Genomic DNA, 20,775 nt, shown 5'->3' with positions numbered 1-20,775 from the left:
CACCTAAAAATGAAAATTACAGTACGTCATTGTTTACCCGCCCTCATGTTCCTAACTTTCTTTCTTCTGGGAAGAATATACAATCAGTGTATTATATATATTTTTATACATATTAGGGCCCTATGATATCTGCAATGTGGAAAATGAAAATGGAATCACAAAATCCAGTCATAAAAATGGAATTTACTGTATAAGGATGTCACAGAATTTGCCAAATTTTGGATGAAAAACTCACAAGTATGCAGTATGAACAACAGTCTGTGAATATTAAGCCACAAAAAAAAACTATTTAAATATGAATTGGTTTCATTTACCACAACACATACTGAAGCGTGCATGATGCTCGCTGTGTTTTCAGCCTCTGCCGCATCGTTATATGAGTACATAATGAATTTGAGGGGTAAAAAGAAAAAAATACTTTTAATAAATTGCTACTAAATTGTGTATGTTTCATGATTTCAATTAATTAAACATACTTTTTGTTTAATATTTTTAAACAGAGTCTAGAAAAATTAAAGCAGAAAAAATGGAATTTGGGAAAAAAAATTGGGATTATTTCACTAGATAAGACCCTTTTCCTCAGCTGGGATCATTTAGAGCCCTCTGAAGCTGCATTTAAACTGTATTTTGGAAGTTCAAACTTGCGGGCACCATAGAAGTCCACTATATGGAGATATGTTTTCCTCAAAAAACAATTTCTTTACGACTGAAGAAAGAAAGGCATGAACATCTTGGATGACAAGAGGGTGAGTAAATTATCTGCAAATTTTTGTTCTGGAAGTGAACTACTCCTTTAATGCCAAGTTCCAAAATGACATGCAAATCCATTAAAAAGTTGAGTTGAAGGGATAAAACAGGCATTTGAAAGTTACGACCTGGGAAACTATGGATGATGCAGGCTAATAGGTCCTTTACCTGTAATTTGCTAGCAATCACATGACTTATTACATGGCACAAGCTGATTGGCCTTTGCTGATTCTGCAGCCAGTGAACTTGCTTGCTAAATAGTCTGGTTTATTGTTTGCTGTAAACTGGCTGCTATTAGAACTCCTCTGAAACCCTCCACTTACTTCAGCACCACCTGTCTAGACCTGATATCTGGTAGATTTATATATGCCTAATCATGCAGCAGATTAATTCACAAATTAAGATATTTTTGATGATTTTGATATTTTGAATCCTTGAACATGTCAGTTGCACTGATGTCTATGCAGGGTCAGAAAGATTTTGGATTTCATCAAAATTATTTTGATTTGTGCTCTGAAGATGAACAAAGGTCTTATGGGTTTAGAACGACATTAGGGCGAGTAATTAATGACAGATTTTTTTTTGAGTGAACTATTCTCAAAATAGGGGACTAGATCTGCTACGCACACTGCTGCAGAACAAGTATGGACTTGCTACCGCCACTAAATACACAGACACGCTGCTGCGAGCATGTAAGATATGCTGCATGATTAGGCATACATAAATCTAGCAGATAGCAGATCTAGACAGGTGGTGCTGGGGGAGGTGGAGGGTTTCGGGGGACAAACAAGCTCTCTGTATTTTGTTGTAGATCAATAGACCATTATGCTGCACCATAAACCAGTCCGAAATCAGTTTTGGGATGTACATTTAAATGCAAACGCTGCCTGAGAGGTCACTGGCTTACTAAGCAGCGAAGTAACAAGTGAACTGCCTAAGCTTGTAGACGCAGCCACTGTAGCGCACTAGTTTTAGACTTTATGTTTTTGCTTTTTTGTCATTAGGCATTATAATTTACCATTAACTGTTTCATGGAAAAGGGTTGATCTGATCTAGCCTCATATCTCATTTTATGTTTTGTTTATAGAAGAAAAAACATCTTAAGGATTTAAAATGATGTAGGGCTGAAAAAATTACAAAGTAGACATTCTTTGTCCCACTAAAATGAAAATAGGAACTCACATGATATAGCACATCAGTCCATCCTTCCATGGTGATGCACTGGAAGACTGTGAGGATGGCGAAGAGGATGTTATCGAAATTTGTGATGCCGAAGTTGGGTCCTGTCCAGTACTCCCTACATTCTGTTCCATTGGGACACACTCTTGAGGGACGTTCTGCTCCACATGGGTAATCACTAACTTTTTCTCCTGCATAGACAAATAGAAAATAGATAAATTAGGTAAATGAATGCAACCACCCTTTCCAAACTGGTCAAACACACACACACACACACACAGACACGCTCTCTTTCTCTCTGAGGCAAATCACCTGCTGATGTTGCTGATTGAGGGGTGAAGCAAGCAGCAGCTGAGCACATGTTAGCAGCTCAGCTTCTTATTGGAAACCTCATTACCAACACAAGCTAATTACACGCACTGTGTTGAACCGAAATAACTCACACACACATACTACATTAACAACCTGTCAAGATCCCTCACACCATGGACATAGAAATATAGTACATAAATATACAAACATGTGCACACACACAAACACAGCCTCCAGCTGGAAAAGCAGAGCTTATGTTCTCATCTTTAAGAGCCGTGCTGTGCAGATACAATAGAAAAACATTTGCTCCCCAAGTTCTTTAAAGAAATGACTTCCCTCTCTTTACTTCTTTCTGTGTCACAAAAGACCTTTAAAAATCACTCAGTGATTCACTCAGGAGTCAGTGTGCTTGCCTTGCCTGCAGCATAATTCATGAAAACATCTGCTTTACAATGGCAATCAATGATACTCTGCGGCAAGAGTAGGCCTATTATTTTAAAGAAGTCGAAAGTTTACATACACCTTGCAGAATCTAAAAATGAACTTGTTCAAAAGTTTATATACACTGTGTGTATATAGTTCTGTGTACTGTGTTGTTACCTGAATGATCCACAACTGGTTTTTTTTTTTTGGTTTAGTGATAGTTGTTCATGAGTCCCCCTGTTGAAAAAAACAGCATATGCTGGTTAGGTAGGTTTTGATGCTGGGGTGCTGGTTTTAGCTGGTTTATGCTGGTCCTTAGCTGGTCATGTGCTGGTCCAGGACCAGCTTAAACCAGCTAATGACCAGCAAAGAGCCAGCATAAACCAGCAAAGGACCAGCATAAACCAGCATCCCAGCATCAAAACCTACTTAACCAGCATATGCTGTTTTTTTTTCAACAGCGCCTTGATTGTCCTAAACAATTAAACTGCCCGCTGTTCTTCAGAAAAATCCTTCAGGTCCCACAAATTCTCATATGCAACTATTAGAGAATGTTCAAACGCTCACTGAAGTGTCAGAAGGAAACACAATGAATTAAGAGCCGGGGGGTGAAAACTTTTGGAATTTAAAGTTCAGGGTAAATTTAACTTATTTTGTGTTCTGGAAAACATGTAAGTATCTTCTGTATCTTCTGTATCTTCTGAAGGGCAGTACTAAATAAAAAAATATGATATTTAGGCAAAATAAGAAAAATGTACACATCTTCTGTTCAAAAGTTTTCACCCCCTGCCTCTTAATGCATGTTTTTTTCTTCTGAAGCATCAGTGAGTGTTTGGACCTTCTGTAATAGTTGCATATGAGTCCCTCAGTGGGAAAAGATGGATCTCAAAATATACAGTCATTGTCAGAAAGGGTTCAAATACACAAAAAAGCTAAAAAACCAAAGAATTTGTGGGACCTGAAGGATCATTCAGGTAACAACACAGTATTAAGAATCAAGTGTATGTAAACTTTTGAACGAGGTCATTTTTATAAATTCAAATATTATTTTCTCTTATGGACTATATGTAAACATCTTTTATGTTAAATATCTTATTCAGGTCAGATTATAACATAACATGCATTTTGTATGATCCCTCTTATTTTGCTAAAAATAACATTTTGCAGATTCTGCAAGGTGTATGTAAACTTTTGAGCTCAACTGTAGATATCTGGGTCATGATACGGGTGTCAATACAGTGAAGAAAATAGTGTAGATTACAGCAGGGATTTTGAAACAGTTTGATGAACCCCTTAAAATAAGAAGGGCAGGGTTTGTGCTGTTTAACCTGTTTCGGGGAGAATAAAACCCTTACTATTTATGTGTTTACACACCAGAACACAATGACATGCTAATAAACATCTACAATTAACATTTTCATAAGGAGACAGAAAAACAAAGAAGAAGAGAGAAAAAAAACACAAAGATCTGTCGTGTCTCATATACCCTAGCTGCAATAGCAGTTTTGTCTAAATGTCAGTCAGTGAAAAGCGAAGCAGGCGAAGGAAATTTATGTGTTGACATTTTGAGCTGTTTTTAACATACTTTACATTTTACTTTTCTTTTTTTACACAACAGGTTTTGTCTACCTAAAGGATTTATGTGTTGACATTTTGTTTTTACCTTGTTTTTACCCACCAGTGTGGGTCTCTTTCTGCTAGAGTGTCTATATTAACTTCAATATAAATTGATAAGGAGTCGCTTTCTGAACTCTAAATTTGTTTTTTAATGTGTGCTACAAAGGGCTGTTTGGAGATTGTGTGCTTTGAAACGTCACTGATTTATTTCCTTTTTGCTCTCAAAGCAGCTTTTTTTGTTTCCATGACAGGGACTAACCTGTATCCACTTTAAAGCAGGTGAAATGAAATTTGCCCATGTAGAACTCAACACCGATGATGGCAAACATAACGATGGCGAAGAAAAGCAGCAGTCCAATCTGAAGCAGGGGAACCATGGCCTTCATAATGGACTTTAATACTACTTGAAGACCTAAGAAGAGAAATAGATTACATTTGGTTAAATTAATCATGGTGTCATTAAAGTCTACAATTCTTTTCTGTCTGAACAGGCAGTGTTAAATTGAAGTGAATTGTATTGCCAGACACTTACTTGGGATTCCAGACACCAGTTTGAGGGGTCGCAGTACTCTGACGGCGCGCAACGTCCTTAAGTCAAACTGTGAACCCACTGTGGTTAAGATCCTGTCACAAACACACAAACATCCAAACGTCAATAGAAAGCAGGGATCATCACAGATGATTGGGGAAGCTTGATCCTGGAGGGTCGGTGTCCCTGCAGAGTTTAGCTCCAATCCTAATCAAACACACCTGAACAAGCTAATCAAGGTCTTCAGGATACAGGTTGGTATTTTTTTTTTTCAGGGTTGGCGCTAAACTCTGCAGGGTCACCGGCCCCCCAGGATCAAGGTTCCCCACACATTCTTTATAGAAATGGCTTTAAATGTAAACATAAAAAACCACAATAATAATAATAATAATAATAATAATAATTATTATTATTATTATAAAATGTAAAAAATACGTAAACAATAATAATATGAATAATATTTACTATATGTTATTTTATGTACTCTTTTCATTTGATAATAATCAATTATTATTATTAATAATTATTCCATCTGATCAGCTCCTGATATTTGGTTACATCCTTTATAGAAATAACCTCAAATGTAAACATAAAATAATAATAACAATAATAATAATTCTAATAATTCTAAAATTCAAAATATGTCAACAATAATTATATTAATATTATATATTATTTGTAATACTATATATTATTTTCATGTACTCTTTTCATACGCTAATAATCAATTATTATTAATATTAATGAAATATATATTTATATATATATTATTTATATGGCAAACATAAAGATGGCGAAGAAAAGCAGATATCTACAGTTGAGCTCGAAAGTTTACATACACCTTGCAGAATCTGCAAAATGTTATTTTTAGCAAAATAAGAGGGATCATACAAAATGCATGTTATGTTATAATATGTTTTAATTTTTTACATATTCTTCTAAATGCACTCTTTTAATTTGATAATAATCAATTATTATTAATAATTTTTATTATATTATTTTATGTTTTTATTTGATATTATTATTATTAAATTAAAAATATGTAAACAACAATATTAATAATATTTACTATATATTATTTTAATAACAAAATATTATTCATCATTATTATCGAATTACATAGTATGTAAATCAATAATAATATTAATAATATTGACTATAATAATAATAATAATAATATTTACTATATATTATTTTTATTTATCTTTTTATTCGATCATAACCAATAATTATTATTATTATTATTTTGTATTTGATAATATTCATACCAATAATAATCCAATGCACATACACATAATAATATCATATAATATGAATCATACAATTATATATATATATATATATATATACACACACACACTGTATATAATATTATTATGTACTGTACATCATATTTTTGTACTCTTTTTTAATAATAAATGAATAATAATAATAATAAATAATAATAAATTGTTACACTGTCATATCTTTAATATTCATTTTTTAAATTTTATTACCTTATTCATTTTTATGTCTTCATTACTGAATATTACATATATATATATATATATGTATATATATATATTTCATATACTATTTTTATTTGATAATAATTATAGTTGTTACAGTTATTTCATAATATACATTTTACTTATTTATTCATATTTATAATTTTGCTAGTTTATTTGTTTCATGCCTTCATCATTAAATATCACATTTAAACAGTATGTGTGTAATATATAATATAAATAATAATTATATTCTACAGACATTTTCATTCGATAATAATAATAATTATAATTGTGACATTTATTTCATAATATAGATTTGCACTTATTTATTCATTATTTTATGTATTCTGCATTTTCATAGGTATAACTCTACACATCTAATCATCTTTTTCACACAACAAAAAAAATTTAACAAGCAAAAAATGTCTTTAAATCTCATCTCGCACTGTATCAAATGGCTGGATCGCCCTTTAGGTCAGTGACTCATGTAAGGTAGCCATCAGAAGAAACCCCTCTGAAGCCGACTGTCAGCTTTCGGTGTTGCATGTGTTTATGTTCTGGGAAATCAGCATAACCTAATCTAATCTAATCCCATCATCACAGTGACACTGCCGAGATGACAGCCATTAGATGTTGCCAAGGCAATGTGGCCGGCTGGCGTAGCGCACATGAGCCCGCGTGTCCTCAGGAGCACTGGAGCGGAACCAGCCGCACGCTGCATGTGTGCAAATGCGGCTCTGAATAAGATATTCCCATTAAATCACAATCATCAACTCGCAGCAGGCTTATATAAAAGTTACATTTCTCATGTTTGGCACAGGAGCATCTTTCTTCACTGACATATGATCTGATTTGCTCATGAGACGAGAAAGAATAAGACGACGAGAGACTGAAAGAAAGATGGATGTATGAGGGAAAAGGGAAGAGAGGATGGCAGCAGGGTTGGGGTGGAGGGATCATGCAGAGTACTGTGAGGCTGAGCAGACATGCCCCATTAAATATGATAGAGCTGCCGCAACACCCCCGCAATCTATCTAACTCACTACCCAAACAGAGAGGAGGAGGACAAGGAGGAAAGTTAGACAGGGAGGAAGAGTTAGCAAAGTTCTCAACATTCTTTTTTTAACAAAGCTGACCTTTACAGAAAAGCAAAATCATGTGTGGCGACAACAGCGCCCTCTGCTGGAGCTGTGCAGTCAGAGTTTGAGCTGTACATCTCAGATTATCGTTCAAAGGCAATACATGCTAGAGACTGCCAAGACATGAAGAGGCGACACTCGAGAGAAACAGAACATCTTATTGAAGCAAACATTCAAAATAAACTGTGACAGTAAATGAGTTACACTGTTAAAATTAATTACTGCTTCATAATCAGCACGTCACAGTGAATGTTTTCACAGCTGCTGTTGAAAAAAATACCAAAATATTAGAAAGTATATTTGTGTATTAAAACTTAAGATTCATACATTGTACCTAATGTGTGAAAAAAAGAGCTGAATTTTTTGATTATTGGAATACGTTTTACAAAAAAAATTATATATATATATATATATATATATATATATATAATATCAATATTTTTATATTCTGTTTTTTGATACTTAATGTTAATAATATAATAATAAATCATGAACAAATAATATGGTATATCAAATACTATAATATAAATAATAATATTTATATTTTTTGTAATTATATTATAAATTGGAATAATATATGCTGTAATTATATTTTTACATTATTATTAACATACTATTTCAATTTAATATAATATAAAAATAATATTTATATTTAATAATTACATTACAAATTATAATATGAGTACTATATATATATATATATATATATATATACCGTAATTAAAATATTTTATTTAATATACTCTTAATTTGTTAATATAACATTTATAATTAATAGTTATAATATAAATTAGAATATAAACAATAATATTTATATTTACTGTAATTGTTTTGTTTATTATACTCTTAATATAATAATAAATAATAACTATTTATATTTACTGAAATTATTTTAACAAACTCTTTTAATTTGAAAAAAATCCATTATTATTATTAGTAGTAGTAGTATTAATAACAATAATAACAAATTGTTACAGACATTTTATTGTAAAAATTTAAATACTATTTCATTTACATATAATATTATAATTATTTTATTTTATGTATTATTTTCATTTGATGATTAATGTTAATATAATAACAAATCATTATTATGGTATATAATATAATATAAATAGTAATATTTATATTTAATAATTATATTATAAATTATAAAATAAATAATATTTGTATTTACTGTAATTATATTATTTAACAAACTCTTTTATTTGGTAATAACCTAATAATAATAATAATAATAATAATAAATTGTTACACTAGACATGTTTTATTGTAAAAATCTAAACATTATTTGACTTATGTTTATATAATATTATTTTAGATATTATTTTATTTGATAATTAATGTTAATAATAAAATAATAAATCATTATCAAATAAAATAATATAAAATATAATATAATATAAATAATATTTATATTATATATAATACACTTTCAGTCTTTTTACTTTAAAAAAAAAAGATGTTGAATTTAATGTGTTACTTATCTTGTTTGTTCATTATTTGTGAAATGTACCGGCAATTTTTGACTGAAAATAGTTTGAAATCAAATCCTCTACCAAATTTTCTTCAGTGTATAAAAGGGACACTTTTATAGTACGAAACCCGCCCGTATGTGCCATACGGCAATATACACTAATACACTATTAGAAAAGATGACAGATCTATATGACTTAAAAGATTACATTTTATATAAGCTTTCTAAATATTAATTTTAAAGAATTTTTGTGGTTAGATAAGACTCTGGTTGCCTTTGGTGGAGAGAGACCAGCAGAAAAAGACCTTTATTATTTTGAATGTAGTAGGGTAGCTGGCAGCAAAAAGAGAGATTTTTAATATCCCGCTTATCGATGACAGAATATATCTCTACACGAGGGCACCAAGCTCAGGCACAGGAAATATGGCTGGGAACGATATCTGCTAATGGCCAAAGAGAAACACCCTCACATAAAGACACAAGCCATATACACAAAAACAGATGCTGGAAAATCCAGGTTTACAATACGAAGCTGTCACAAGAAATAGGCAATCAACTCCTGCTTTGCCTTATCATAACATTTAAATGAGCTACTGTCAAATTTAGCCCTGCACATAATCATTATAGACAATAGAAGTCAGAATGAGCATATACAATACAATATGGCTGTTTTAACAAAGGACTGCAGTCAAATGATGAACCTGAAAGAAGCTGTTAGGGGTTGATCGTTTATGAAAACCGTCTCTGAGCTGAAACTGTGACTGTAGTTCATAACTAATGCACACTTGTGATTGACAGCTGCTGATTTGCTCCGCTCCGGAGGCGAAAGGCGGCTGACTTCTGTGGTACTCGACTGAATGAGCCGCCGAAGTCATGCTGCACTTGCCGGCGCTACAAACTGAAAGGAGCGTGAGAGACAGCGGTGGAGAGGGAGAGCGTGAGTGAGACTCTCACCCTCAGCGGGGGTGCTGTGATGTAATTACTGTTGCACGGTGCTGGAATTGGGTTTTTCACACGTCTCTGAAAGAGACTTAGACCTCTCAGATGATCATCCGGTGTCAGAGGAGAGCTGTCAGTCAGCCTCAGGCACACAGTGACCTTACGACCTCAACAGAGCAGCTCAGACCTCAAGACTAGAGAACAACCTGAGCTGAATCCAAAGGGAAATGTATCTGAAGGATGTTACAAGCAGAATATCGTATAAACCGAACACCTTCACAAGAGTCAAGACAACCTGTTGTAACAGCAAATCACAAATGAGATCCGTTCAATGTCTTTACATTTGAATTGTTTCTTCCAAAATGTTTAAACTGAGAGCAAATGGAGAGTTAAGACAAAGGCTACCTGATCTCATGATGAGATTTAGACATCAACGATGTTACAAACTATACTAAATCTTGCCAAAATATCAAAGTGGGAGTCAAAAGACATTTAACAAAAATTTTAAAGGGATAGTTCACCCAAAAATGAAAATAACCCCCATGATTTACTCACCCTCAAGCCATCCTAGGTGTATATGACTTTCTTCTTTCAGACGAATACAATTAAAGTTACATTAAAAAAATGCCTGGCTCGTCCAAGTTTTATAATGGCAGTGAATGGGTGTTATTTTTCAATAGTCCAAAAGAAGTCCAATAAAGCACATCCATCCATCATAAAAAATACTCCACACAGCTCCAGGGTTGAATAAAGGCCCCTTGAAGTGATCTGATGGAGGCGAAGAGGCGGGAGAGGGAGAGTGACTGAGACTCTGTCAAATGAAAATGACCCCATGATTCTGAATGAGCCTGGCTCACCAAATTTTATAATGGCAGTGAATGGGTTTTATTTTTCTAGAATGAGCTGCACATCCATCCATCTTACTCCACACAGCTCCAAACTGAAAGAAGGAGCGCGAGAATGAGCCACAATCTGAATGAGCTGCATGGAGATGGAGAGCGTGAGTGAGACTCTCACCCTCAAATGAAAATGACCCCATGATTCAGACGAATACAATTAGAGTTATATTAAAAAAAATCCCTGGCTCGTCCAAGTTTTATAATGGCAGTGAATGGGTGTTATTTTTCAATAGTCCAAAAGAAGTCCAATAAAGTGCATCCATCCATCATAAAAAGTACTCCACACATCTCCAGTGGTGAATAAAAGGCCCCTGAAGCGATTTGATGGAGGCGAAAGGTGATTTGATGTGTTTTTGTAAGAAAAATATCTAGATTTAAAACTTTATAAACTTCTACTAACTGTCTTATGCATGTTCACACTAAAAAAACACATAGGACGTAGGCGTAGCATAAGATCCGGTAAGAAGTGACAATAGCAGAAACACAGAGGAGCAAAACAATACTCCAGAAGAAAAATGTCAGAGGATTTTGAAGTCAAGAGGAGACTGTTTTTTCTTTCCTGTACCTTGTTGAAAAAAACAGCATATGCTGGTTGGGAATGTTTTGAATCATGGCTGCTGGTTTAAGCTGGTCCTTAGCTGGTAATGAACTGGTTTAAGCTGGTTCTTAGCTGGTCATGTGCTGGACAATTACGACAGTACGACATTTAGTGGAAAATAGAGATTATGGTTTATAAAGTTTTAAATATAGATATTTTTCTTACTAAAGCCATGTGGAGCACTTTTTATGATGGATGAATATGCTTTATTAGACTTAAAAATCTCCCATTCACTGCCATTAAAAAGCTTGGAAGAAAGCTTGCCACTAAACACCGCCTCCGCAAAGAAGATTAATGCCTCGATTCACACATGTAGTTTAAATAACGAGAGGACAAAGCAGATATACTCAGAAATCAATGATAAAGATTGCTCCAATGTGATGTTTTTTTTGACGTGAAAATCTTGATAACAAGAGTTATCAAGTGCACCTCAAAGAACAGTTCAAAATAATAAAAAAGGCAGTTCATGACCCTTTGAAAGCTGGGATAATTGGGAAACATTTTTGAAAAGTCATTATTTTTGCAATCCTATTTGTTGACGCTAGTGGCACGGAAGTAACACTTTAAAAAAGACTATAATAAATGAGCTGTGAAACCTTTGAGCAACAGATCTCCTTTGGAGATGACATAAAAATGGTGTATGAAACCAAATCTCTAAAATTTAATGTCCTGCTAAAATTTCAGAGAAATTAAAAGTTGTTTTTTTAAAGAATTTCAACCCCAATTGATTCGTCTAATGTTGAAAAATGAGTGTAGCAGCACAGCCCTTCTGCTATCAATTAGTCATAGATCATTTCCTGAGTCAGTGTTGGCGTCTGCCATGTCTCTCTGTATTACTTGCTACACTTTCACCTTCCTTAGCTCACATTAAGACGTCACTGCATTATGTTTGATGCTCAAAATAGAAGAGGTCAAAAGGTGACAGCAGTAGACATTTGATGTGGAGCTGTCCAGAGGCATATGACCAACAAGGACGGGCATATTAGGGTGCCAAACCGGGTTGCATTGCCATGGTTCCCATGAAGGGAGCGCTAATGAAGTCATCCTGGCTGCCACGAGGCACCAGCATCATACAGAGAGCTTTAATGATTTGCAGTTAATAGACACAGACACACTTACACACAAACATACATCGATGCAGAAGCCTGTCACACTGCAACAATTACACTCGTATAGAGATGCACTCTATCCACTTGAATATGACACATGCTCAAACACACACTCCTACACACATGCCCACACACATTAAAAGCAGCCTGTCATCACCCACGCCCTACATATTACACATAAAACGCACACATAAACCTTACAAAAAATATCACCTTAAAGGCACAGTTCACCTAAAAATGAAAATTCACCCACATGTTGTTCCAAATCTCTGATTAATTTCATTCAGTATAAGAAAAAAGGAGCTATTTTGCAGAATGTCCTAACAGAAAGGATGCTGAGGATAAATGCTCCAAAATCTATAAGTCATCCAACAGCTCTTTCTATGGAAGCCCATTTCCACCACTGAATAAAAAATAAATAAAGGCAATAGCAACTTTTTGTCTCACAATTCAGACTCTTTTCTCAGAATTGTGTGATACAAACTCACACTTCTGACTTTTTTCTCTGAATTGCGTGATATAAACTTGAAATTGCGAGAAAAAACTTTAAATTTTGCAGTTCCGAGAAAAAAGTCAGAATTGCAAGATATTAGCTTACAATTCTGAGAAATAAAGTCAAAATTCCGAGATATAAACTCAAAATTTTGACTTTTTTCCCCTCATAATTATGTGGCATAAATTCGAAATTATGAGTTATAAAGTCAGAATTGGGAGATACAAACTAGCAATTCTGACTTTTTTCTCAGAATTGCAAGATATTAACTCAGAATTTTGACTTTTTTTCCCCCTCATAATTACTCGAAATTAGGAGTTATAAAGTCAGAATTGCGAGATATAAACTAGCAATTCTGACTTTTTTTTCAGAATTGTGTGATATAAACTTACAAAAAAAGTCTGAATTGCAAAAAAAGTCAGAATTGCAAGATATTAACTTACAATTCCGAGAAATAAAGTCAGAATTCCGAGATATTAACTCAGAATTTTGACTTTTTTTCCCCCTCATAATTACGTAGCATAAACTCAAAATTATGAGTTATAAAGTCAGAATTGGGAGATATAAACTAGAAATTCACTTTTTTTCTCAGAATTGTGTGATATAAACTTGAAATTATGAGAAAAAACGTTACATTTTGCAATTCTGAGAAAAAAGTCAGAATTGCAAGATATTAACTCAGAATTTTGATTTTTTTTCCCCCTCATAATTACTCGAAATTAGGAGTTGTAAAGTCAGAATTGCAAGATATTAACTTACAATTCTGAGAAATAAAGTCAGAATTCCGCGATATTAACTCAAAATTTTGACTTTTTCCCCCCTCATAATTACGTGGCATAAACTCGAAATTATGAGTTATAAAATCAGAATTGCGAGATATAAACTAGCAATTCTGACCTTTTTTTTCTCAGAATTGTGTGATATAAACTTGAAATTGCAAGAAAAAACGTTACATTTTGCAATTCTGAGAAAAAAATCAGAATTCAGAGATATTAACTCAGAATTTTGACTTTTTTCCCCCTCATAATTACTCAAAATTATGAGTTATAAAGTCAGAATTGCGAGATATAAACTAGCAATTCTGACCTTTTTTCTCAGAATTGCGTGACATGAACTTGAAATTGTTATTAAATGAGAATTGTGAGAGATAATTTTTTTTTCCACCGAAATAGGGCTTTATAACTTACACCTATGAATGTATATCTCATAATTCTGAGAAAAAAATAATTGGAAGATATAAACTAGCAATTGTGACTTTTTTCTCAGAATTGTGATATAAACTTGAAATTGTGAGAAAAAATGTTACATTTTGCAATTCCGAGAAAAAAGTCAGAATTCCGAGATATTAACTCAGAATTTTGACTTTTTTTCCCCCTCATAATTATGTGGCAGAAACTCAAAATTATGAGTTATAAAGTCAGAATTGGGAGAATTTTTATTCAGTGGTGGAAACAGGCTTCCATACCCTTCAAATTATTTTTAAAAAGTATAGCAAATTACATATTAATAAACTGTAAATTTTATTTAAAAAATATAAAAATGTATTTTCATTTCAGCTTTAGTAATTCTAGCACTTCAACTAAAACTTCTTTTATTTCAGTTATTTGCCAAAGAAACATTTCTTTTAAGCTTTTTGAATGAAAAAACATGATGCATAAATTACAGAATTTGTTAGGTAAACTATTCCTTTAAAAACAATACTTTCATCCTTCAGTAAATGCCTGACAGAAGTGTCGGAATATGTGTTTTTGTCCTCAGAGGCCTTTTAAGCTGTTGTTTGCTTTCAATGTAGCAAAAACAGTCAAAACAGTAAGCCACAGCAACGTCTCGGTGGAGTTGTCTTTCCGGCACTTCAGCAGCTACTGCTGCTAAAACCTCCCATGTGCGCTGAATTGCCATGATTAAAACCGCAAACTAAGAGTGCGTAACGTGATAAGTCCCTCCCGTTATTCTTCTCATCTTCCATTTCTGTTAAAACGGCTTTAATTAATGCCAGTCCTTTAATGTGTCCCCTGATTCAACTCAAATAACTGTGTGCTAAAAAATAGACTCTGTATTCCCCTCCACCTTGCTTTCCCATCCATTAGTCACATCCAGCTTGCATGAACGGTAACAAAAGGAGACAAAAATGGCTGCCAAGACTGGAATAAACGGGACACAGAGGACACAGGAATGTCATACATCAAGCAATGACCGTTACCAGGCCTCAATTTACATGAGCCAGACCATTACCCTGGTGAAAAATGAAGTGTCTAGATGCAAAAAAACATCAAACTTGACTTTTAGGTCTGTTTTAATCTGGTTAACGTAGTCATGACAAGGAATGCACTGATGCATCGGCGATTCTAAATAATCGGATATCATATCGCATGGAAAATTTGACGTTTTCTTCAAGGATGCAATGGCAAAAGTGCCTCCTCAAAAAAACTTGATGAGAAAATAACCAACAGAGCAAAAATAGCAGTTTCTTGTTTAACTTAACATTGTTACATTCTCACTGAGATCCTAAACTATGACGTGAATGAGGGGAAAAGTCAGTATCTGCTGAACAAATGTGTGATAATGCCCACCTATTATGTTCACAATCTGTCTGTGAATCCACAGACAAGGCTCAAACTGGTGGAAAAAGATGTAGCAATTAAAAATTAAACAACTCAGCCACACAGACATCATCACTTACGGTCACATCCAAATCAAAATGAACCTGAAATGATGTAAAACACAAAATGATAGGAATGAGAGAGTTGGAGCACTCAGCTCGGTTAAATTAAAAATGTACCCAATGTTTACTAGTGGGTTTTTTGGAAAAGAGTTTTGGTTGGTTCTAGCAGGTCCCTTATGATATTAAACACATTTGTGGTGAAGTGAAGCCATGGCCTTGGGGGAGGCACAGTGAGCGTCATTACCTCATTACAGGCCCCAATGCTCTGCCAAGGTGGACAGGATGAGAGCAAATTAAAAGCATTGGCTGACACGTCAGCCTGGCAAAGCAATGACCCATCGACTAGCAAAGGACCCAGAGGTTATGTCAGAGGTGTAAGTTTCTTTTACATAAGGGAATAAAGTCTAAAGGCAGGTATCATTTCACTCTTCGAAACTTACAGTTGAAGTCACCTTGCAGAATATGCTAAATGTATTTTACCTAAATAAGAGGGATCATACAAAATGCATGTTATTTTTAAAAATAATAGTTGGATTTATAAAAATGACCTTGTTCAAAACTTTACATATGCTTGATTCTTAATACCACGTTGTTAACTGAATGATCCTCAGCTGTTTTTGTTTTTGTGTGTTGATAGTTGTTAATGAGTCCCTTGTTTGTCCTGAACAGTTGAACTGCCCACTGTTCTTCAGAAAAAATTCCTCCCACAAATTCTTTGGCTTTTCAGCATTTCTGTGCATTTGAACGTTTTCCAACAATGACTGTATGATTTTGATTTCCATCTTTTCACACTGAGAACAACTGAGGGACTCATATGCAACTTATTACAGAAGGTTGAAGTGCTCACTGATGCTCCCGAAGGAAAAATTATCCATTAAGAGCCAGCGGGTGAAAACGTTTAAACAGAAAGAAGGTCTACATTTTTCTTATTTTGCCTAAATATCATATTTCTTTCATTTAGTACTGCCCTTCAGAAGCACAGGAGATACATGCATGTTTCGCAGAAGACAAAATAAGTTAATTTTACCCTGATCTTCAAATTCTAAAAGTTTTCACCCCCTAGCATCGATGCTTAATGAATCGTTTTTCCTTCTGGAGCATCAGTGAGCGTTAAAACGCATTAAGGGGGTCATATAATACGATTTCACCTTTTTTGTTAGTGTGTAATGTAGCTGTGCGAGCATAAACAAAATCTGCAAAGTTACGAAGCTCAAAGTTCAATGCAAATGGAGAAATTGTCTTTTACAAAATTAGCATAGCATCGCCTACAGAGAACGGCTGGTAAGAGACTACAACAAAATAATTCCATCATACACTCAGATAACCCCGCCCCCGGGAACATGCAACGAAGGGTGCTTAAATGCTGCGCTGCTTTGGAGAAGAGAAAGAAGACTAGGGGTGCACATAAAAATCTATTCATATGCTGTATGAATCATGATTCTGTCTTCTAACCATTCTAATGGATTCACAAGTTTCAAAATCAGTGTTCTAAAGCAGCAGTTCTCAACCCTGTTCCTGTCGTCCCCTGCTCTGCACACGCTCTGCTCTGAATTTCTCATCTCCACCTGTTCCACTTATACACTTATTTTCACATAGCTATGACAAGCATTAAACATGGACGTGTATGCGGTTGGCGTTCTGTATTAAAGCTTTAATCATGATAAAACCGTATATTAAAAGCTAGCATAAGCAATAGCATAATAACAGCATATCTAAAAATTTGAGACAACATTTGGTCTCAAATTGATAAGCAATATAGACGACGCCATTGTTTGCCATAGAACCGGAGCACATGCCGCTGATGAGGGACGGGACGTTTAGACGCACACTAGAGGCGGTTTAGCCAATCACAACACACTCGGCCAGCTAACCAATTAGAGTCCATTGCAAACTTCTGACAGAGGGCCTTTACAGAAAGACGAAATCGACCGGCCGTTTTTATGCTAGCTGAAAAGCAGTGTAAAATAAAGGTAAAATATCTGAAAAAAAAATGCAATTTTTAAAAAACAAAGCACGAAGACATGTTGCTTTGCACCCCATAAACACAATCAAGCCTTCGAAAAGATCCATTAGACCACCACTTTAAAAAAGTTTTGAATAAGAGTGTAATTAATTTATCTAAATAGGATTTCTGAAAAATACTGCTGGAAGACAGGACATGAGGAGGACAAGAGTAAGGGACCAAGAGAGAAAGAAAAAATAAAAACGAACTCTTCATGCTTGGCATGCCAGTGAAGCATCATGGGTGACTGTGGAGCACAGTTGGAAGTTAACAGCTACTCCATGCAGGGTGTGAATCTCACTCCGTCTCTAATTCTTTCAATTTTTCATTCAGGATGACAAAAAAAAAAACATTCACTTTGTACTTTGGAGAAACAATCTGCAAAGCCACCCTGAAAGTCTGTTGGTGACCAGATTTGTTGAAAGTCTTCTGAGATTGAGATAAACATGGAGGGCGGCATTGCTGAGATATTGCCAACAGACATTAGATTCCAATGCAGTGAGCCTGAATATGTGTAACAGAGTAAAAAAATTGCTCAGATTTTTCTACTTGGCCATTCTCTTTAATGTTGGTTTCAGACTGTTCAGATACCAGAGCCATCAGGCATCATTATTGTTTAAAACCTGGAATCTGTCTTCACACTTTCTAAAAAGAAAAACAAAATTAAAAAAATTAGTCTACAAAAAATATGAAGACAATGCGTTTGAAGGTTTGACAATGTCCTATCTACCCTCATTTTTCAAAAAACACAAGGTAAAATAATATACAACCCAAAGTAAACCGCATACAAATTTCATATTTGAAAGTACAAAAATTTTTAAATCCTTTTGAAGAAATGAACAGAGGAATGATAGGAATGGAGGTTAAACATTTCTACACAACCTTTTCACTCTAATGGTAAATTCTGTCCTTACAGAAGACTATACACATGCACAAACATACACCAGATCCGGCAAGCATCTGTTTAATTACACAACAACCCTCAAAGTGCCTAATAGAGAGCCCACAGATCAGCCAGAATCCAGGACGGATGTGTTCCCCCAGCTGTGCTCCATAGAGCCGTTTTCATGTTGAGCTCAATTTGTCAGAGCACTTAAAAACGGCCAGAGAAAAGATGCTTATGAACTCTAAAAATGGGTGATTAAACAGCATTCAGATGAAATGCACTGTACATTTTTTTTTAAAAAAGCATGCTTATTAAGAAAAATGCACAGAGTCTGGAATGAAACAAAGAAAGTAGACATATAAGCAGCAGCTATATGGAATGAGGACATAGTTCAGCGCTGACAGTGAGAAGACACTTTGAGAACGAGTCACCAAATAGACGCTCAGTCAACAAGACAAGTATACCTCATTATTTGTACTGGCAAGGCAGCTGGGTTCTCATTCTACACAGCCAGAGAAAAACAAAACACACTGAGAGACAAAGAACTGTTTCCTCATGCTGTTCAGATGGACATTTTAATGGTTTAATAATAAATGTAAACAAGACTGGCAAGATTATTCTTTACATGGCTTTTTAGACCACAGAAACCAATTATACTACTGTTCAGAAGTCTGGAAGCATTGTTTGATCAAATTTTTAACAAAACAGTTTTATTATTTTTTATTAAAACAACTGTTTTCTACTTTAATATGTTTTAAAATGCATTCCTGTGGTAGCAAAGCTGAATTTTTAGAAGCCATTATTCCAGTCTTCAGTGTCACATGAACCTTCAGAAATCATTCTAATATCCTGATTTGGTGCTCAAGAAACATTCCATTTTGTTTATTAATGTTAAAAACATTTTTTTTTTGTATGTAAACTCTGATGCTTATTCTGTTTTCTGGATTCTTTGATAAATAGAAATTTCAAAAGAAGAGCATTTATTTAAAATAAACATGTTCTGTAACAAAACAAATATTTTTACGGTCACTTTTAATGCATCATTTCTCAATAAAAGTATTCATTTTTTAAAAAGAATCTATAAAATTTCTCTGCTGTTACATTTAGAAGGGATTTTGCACCTTACTGCTCCATATGCTTTTTTCCAAGAAAACTTCCCTGAGAAACTAAATTAAACAGGCAAAAATCCTCCTTATATTTTTAGGGAGTATAAGAGGATTTAAAAAAGACTTTTAATCCTAATGCAGACGACAACATACAACACTGTGCAACCATCCTTTAAGAAGGTCTATGGTTTCCAAAACCCCACTCTTGTTGGCTTACTACAGTCTCATATTGAGAGCCCCAGCAGCCAAGATAAAGTCGACATTTCATTTCCTGTGGTGCAGGTCACAACAAACATCAAGGACAGATGTATTACTCACTCCATCTTCCTGTCAAATGTTTATCTCTTTCTTTAACAGAAAGTGTACACTACAGGTGGATGACAGTCTGCAAATGCACTATACAGCCCAGAAATGAAGTTAATTATTTCTTCATGTGTTAAATTGCCTGTTAAGAGAAGAAAAACAAGGAAAAATGAAATAGACTGTCTGCTTAGGGCCATTTTCTAAATAGTACAACTGATAACACAATACTAGAAGATGCAAAAGCAGTTAGGCTATTTAAGCTTTAAAAACATCTAGAATCAGGAGGTTAGAATACGAAATGGCAACAAAGTTTGCTTTATTGGTCATTACAGAGACTCTGAACAGATTTGCCAAGTTGAGACAAAACTCAAAGGCTACCTGATCTCATGGCGAAAACGTTCCTGTGGGAACTTTTTCGCAAGATGCAAAATACGTACCAATAAGTACATATCACTGCTGTTTTATCACTAGAGGTGGTAAAACAGCGAGAACATAATTGTTTTCGTACACAGTTACGATTACCGCTCTATATGGATGGAATTGCACGGAATTGTACTTAGGATGCGGAATCCTTGGGTACGAATCATGTGAAAAACATAACTCACGATGAAAGAGCCGAAAGATGAGAGATCGATAAACAAGCTAAATGCGTTTTTATGTCACATCCGTTTTTGTTCATACTATCGGGTAGGTTTAGGTGTAGTGCAGTAAGTACGTTATTTTAAAACGTCACAGAGCATTAGAGTTATAGCGCTACTCAATGGACATTTCAAGTCAGAACTGCAGTGACACGTACAATACCAACGTCACATAAAACGTACCAAAATTCATCTGTTCTGGAAAAAAAAAAAAACACTCTTTTAGC

At 34.3% G+C, this 20,775-nt stretch overlaps 1 protein-coding gene across 9 annotated transcripts in view; it reads right to left on the bottom strand.

The window, feature by feature from the left end:
* cacna1bb (calcium channel, voltage-dependent, N type, alpha 1B subunit, b) overlaps positions 1 to 20,775 on the bottom strand; it is a 135,415-nt gene that overhangs the window by 74,479 nt on the left and 40,161 nt on the right. For all 9 annotated transcript variants that reach the window (XM_051093527.1, XM_051093526.1, XM_051093528.1 and 6 more), the window contains exons 4-6: positions 4,811 to 4,902; positions 4,538 to 4,690; positions 1,930 to 2,117 (exon numbers count right to left, since the gene is read on the bottom strand). In XM_051093527.1, the coding sequence (XP_050949484.1) occupies positions 1,930 to 2,117; positions 4,538 to 4,690; positions 4,811 to 4,902 (433 nt within the window). The remainder of the gene's footprint in view (positions 1 to 1,929; positions 2,118 to 4,537; positions 4,691 to 4,810; positions 4,903 to 20,775) is intronic.

The sequence above is a fragment of the Labeo rohita genome, chromosome 21 (genome assembly GCF_022985175.1).
Source record: "Labeo rohita strain BAU-BD-2019 chromosome 21, IGBB_LRoh.1.0, whole genome shotgun sequence".
NCBI lineage: Eukaryota > Metazoa > Chordata > Actinopteri > Cypriniformes > Cyprinidae > Labeo > Labeo rohita.
The sequence above is the reverse complement of the archived record's forward strand: the minus strand, read 5'-3'. Positions and strand labels throughout refer to the sequence as shown.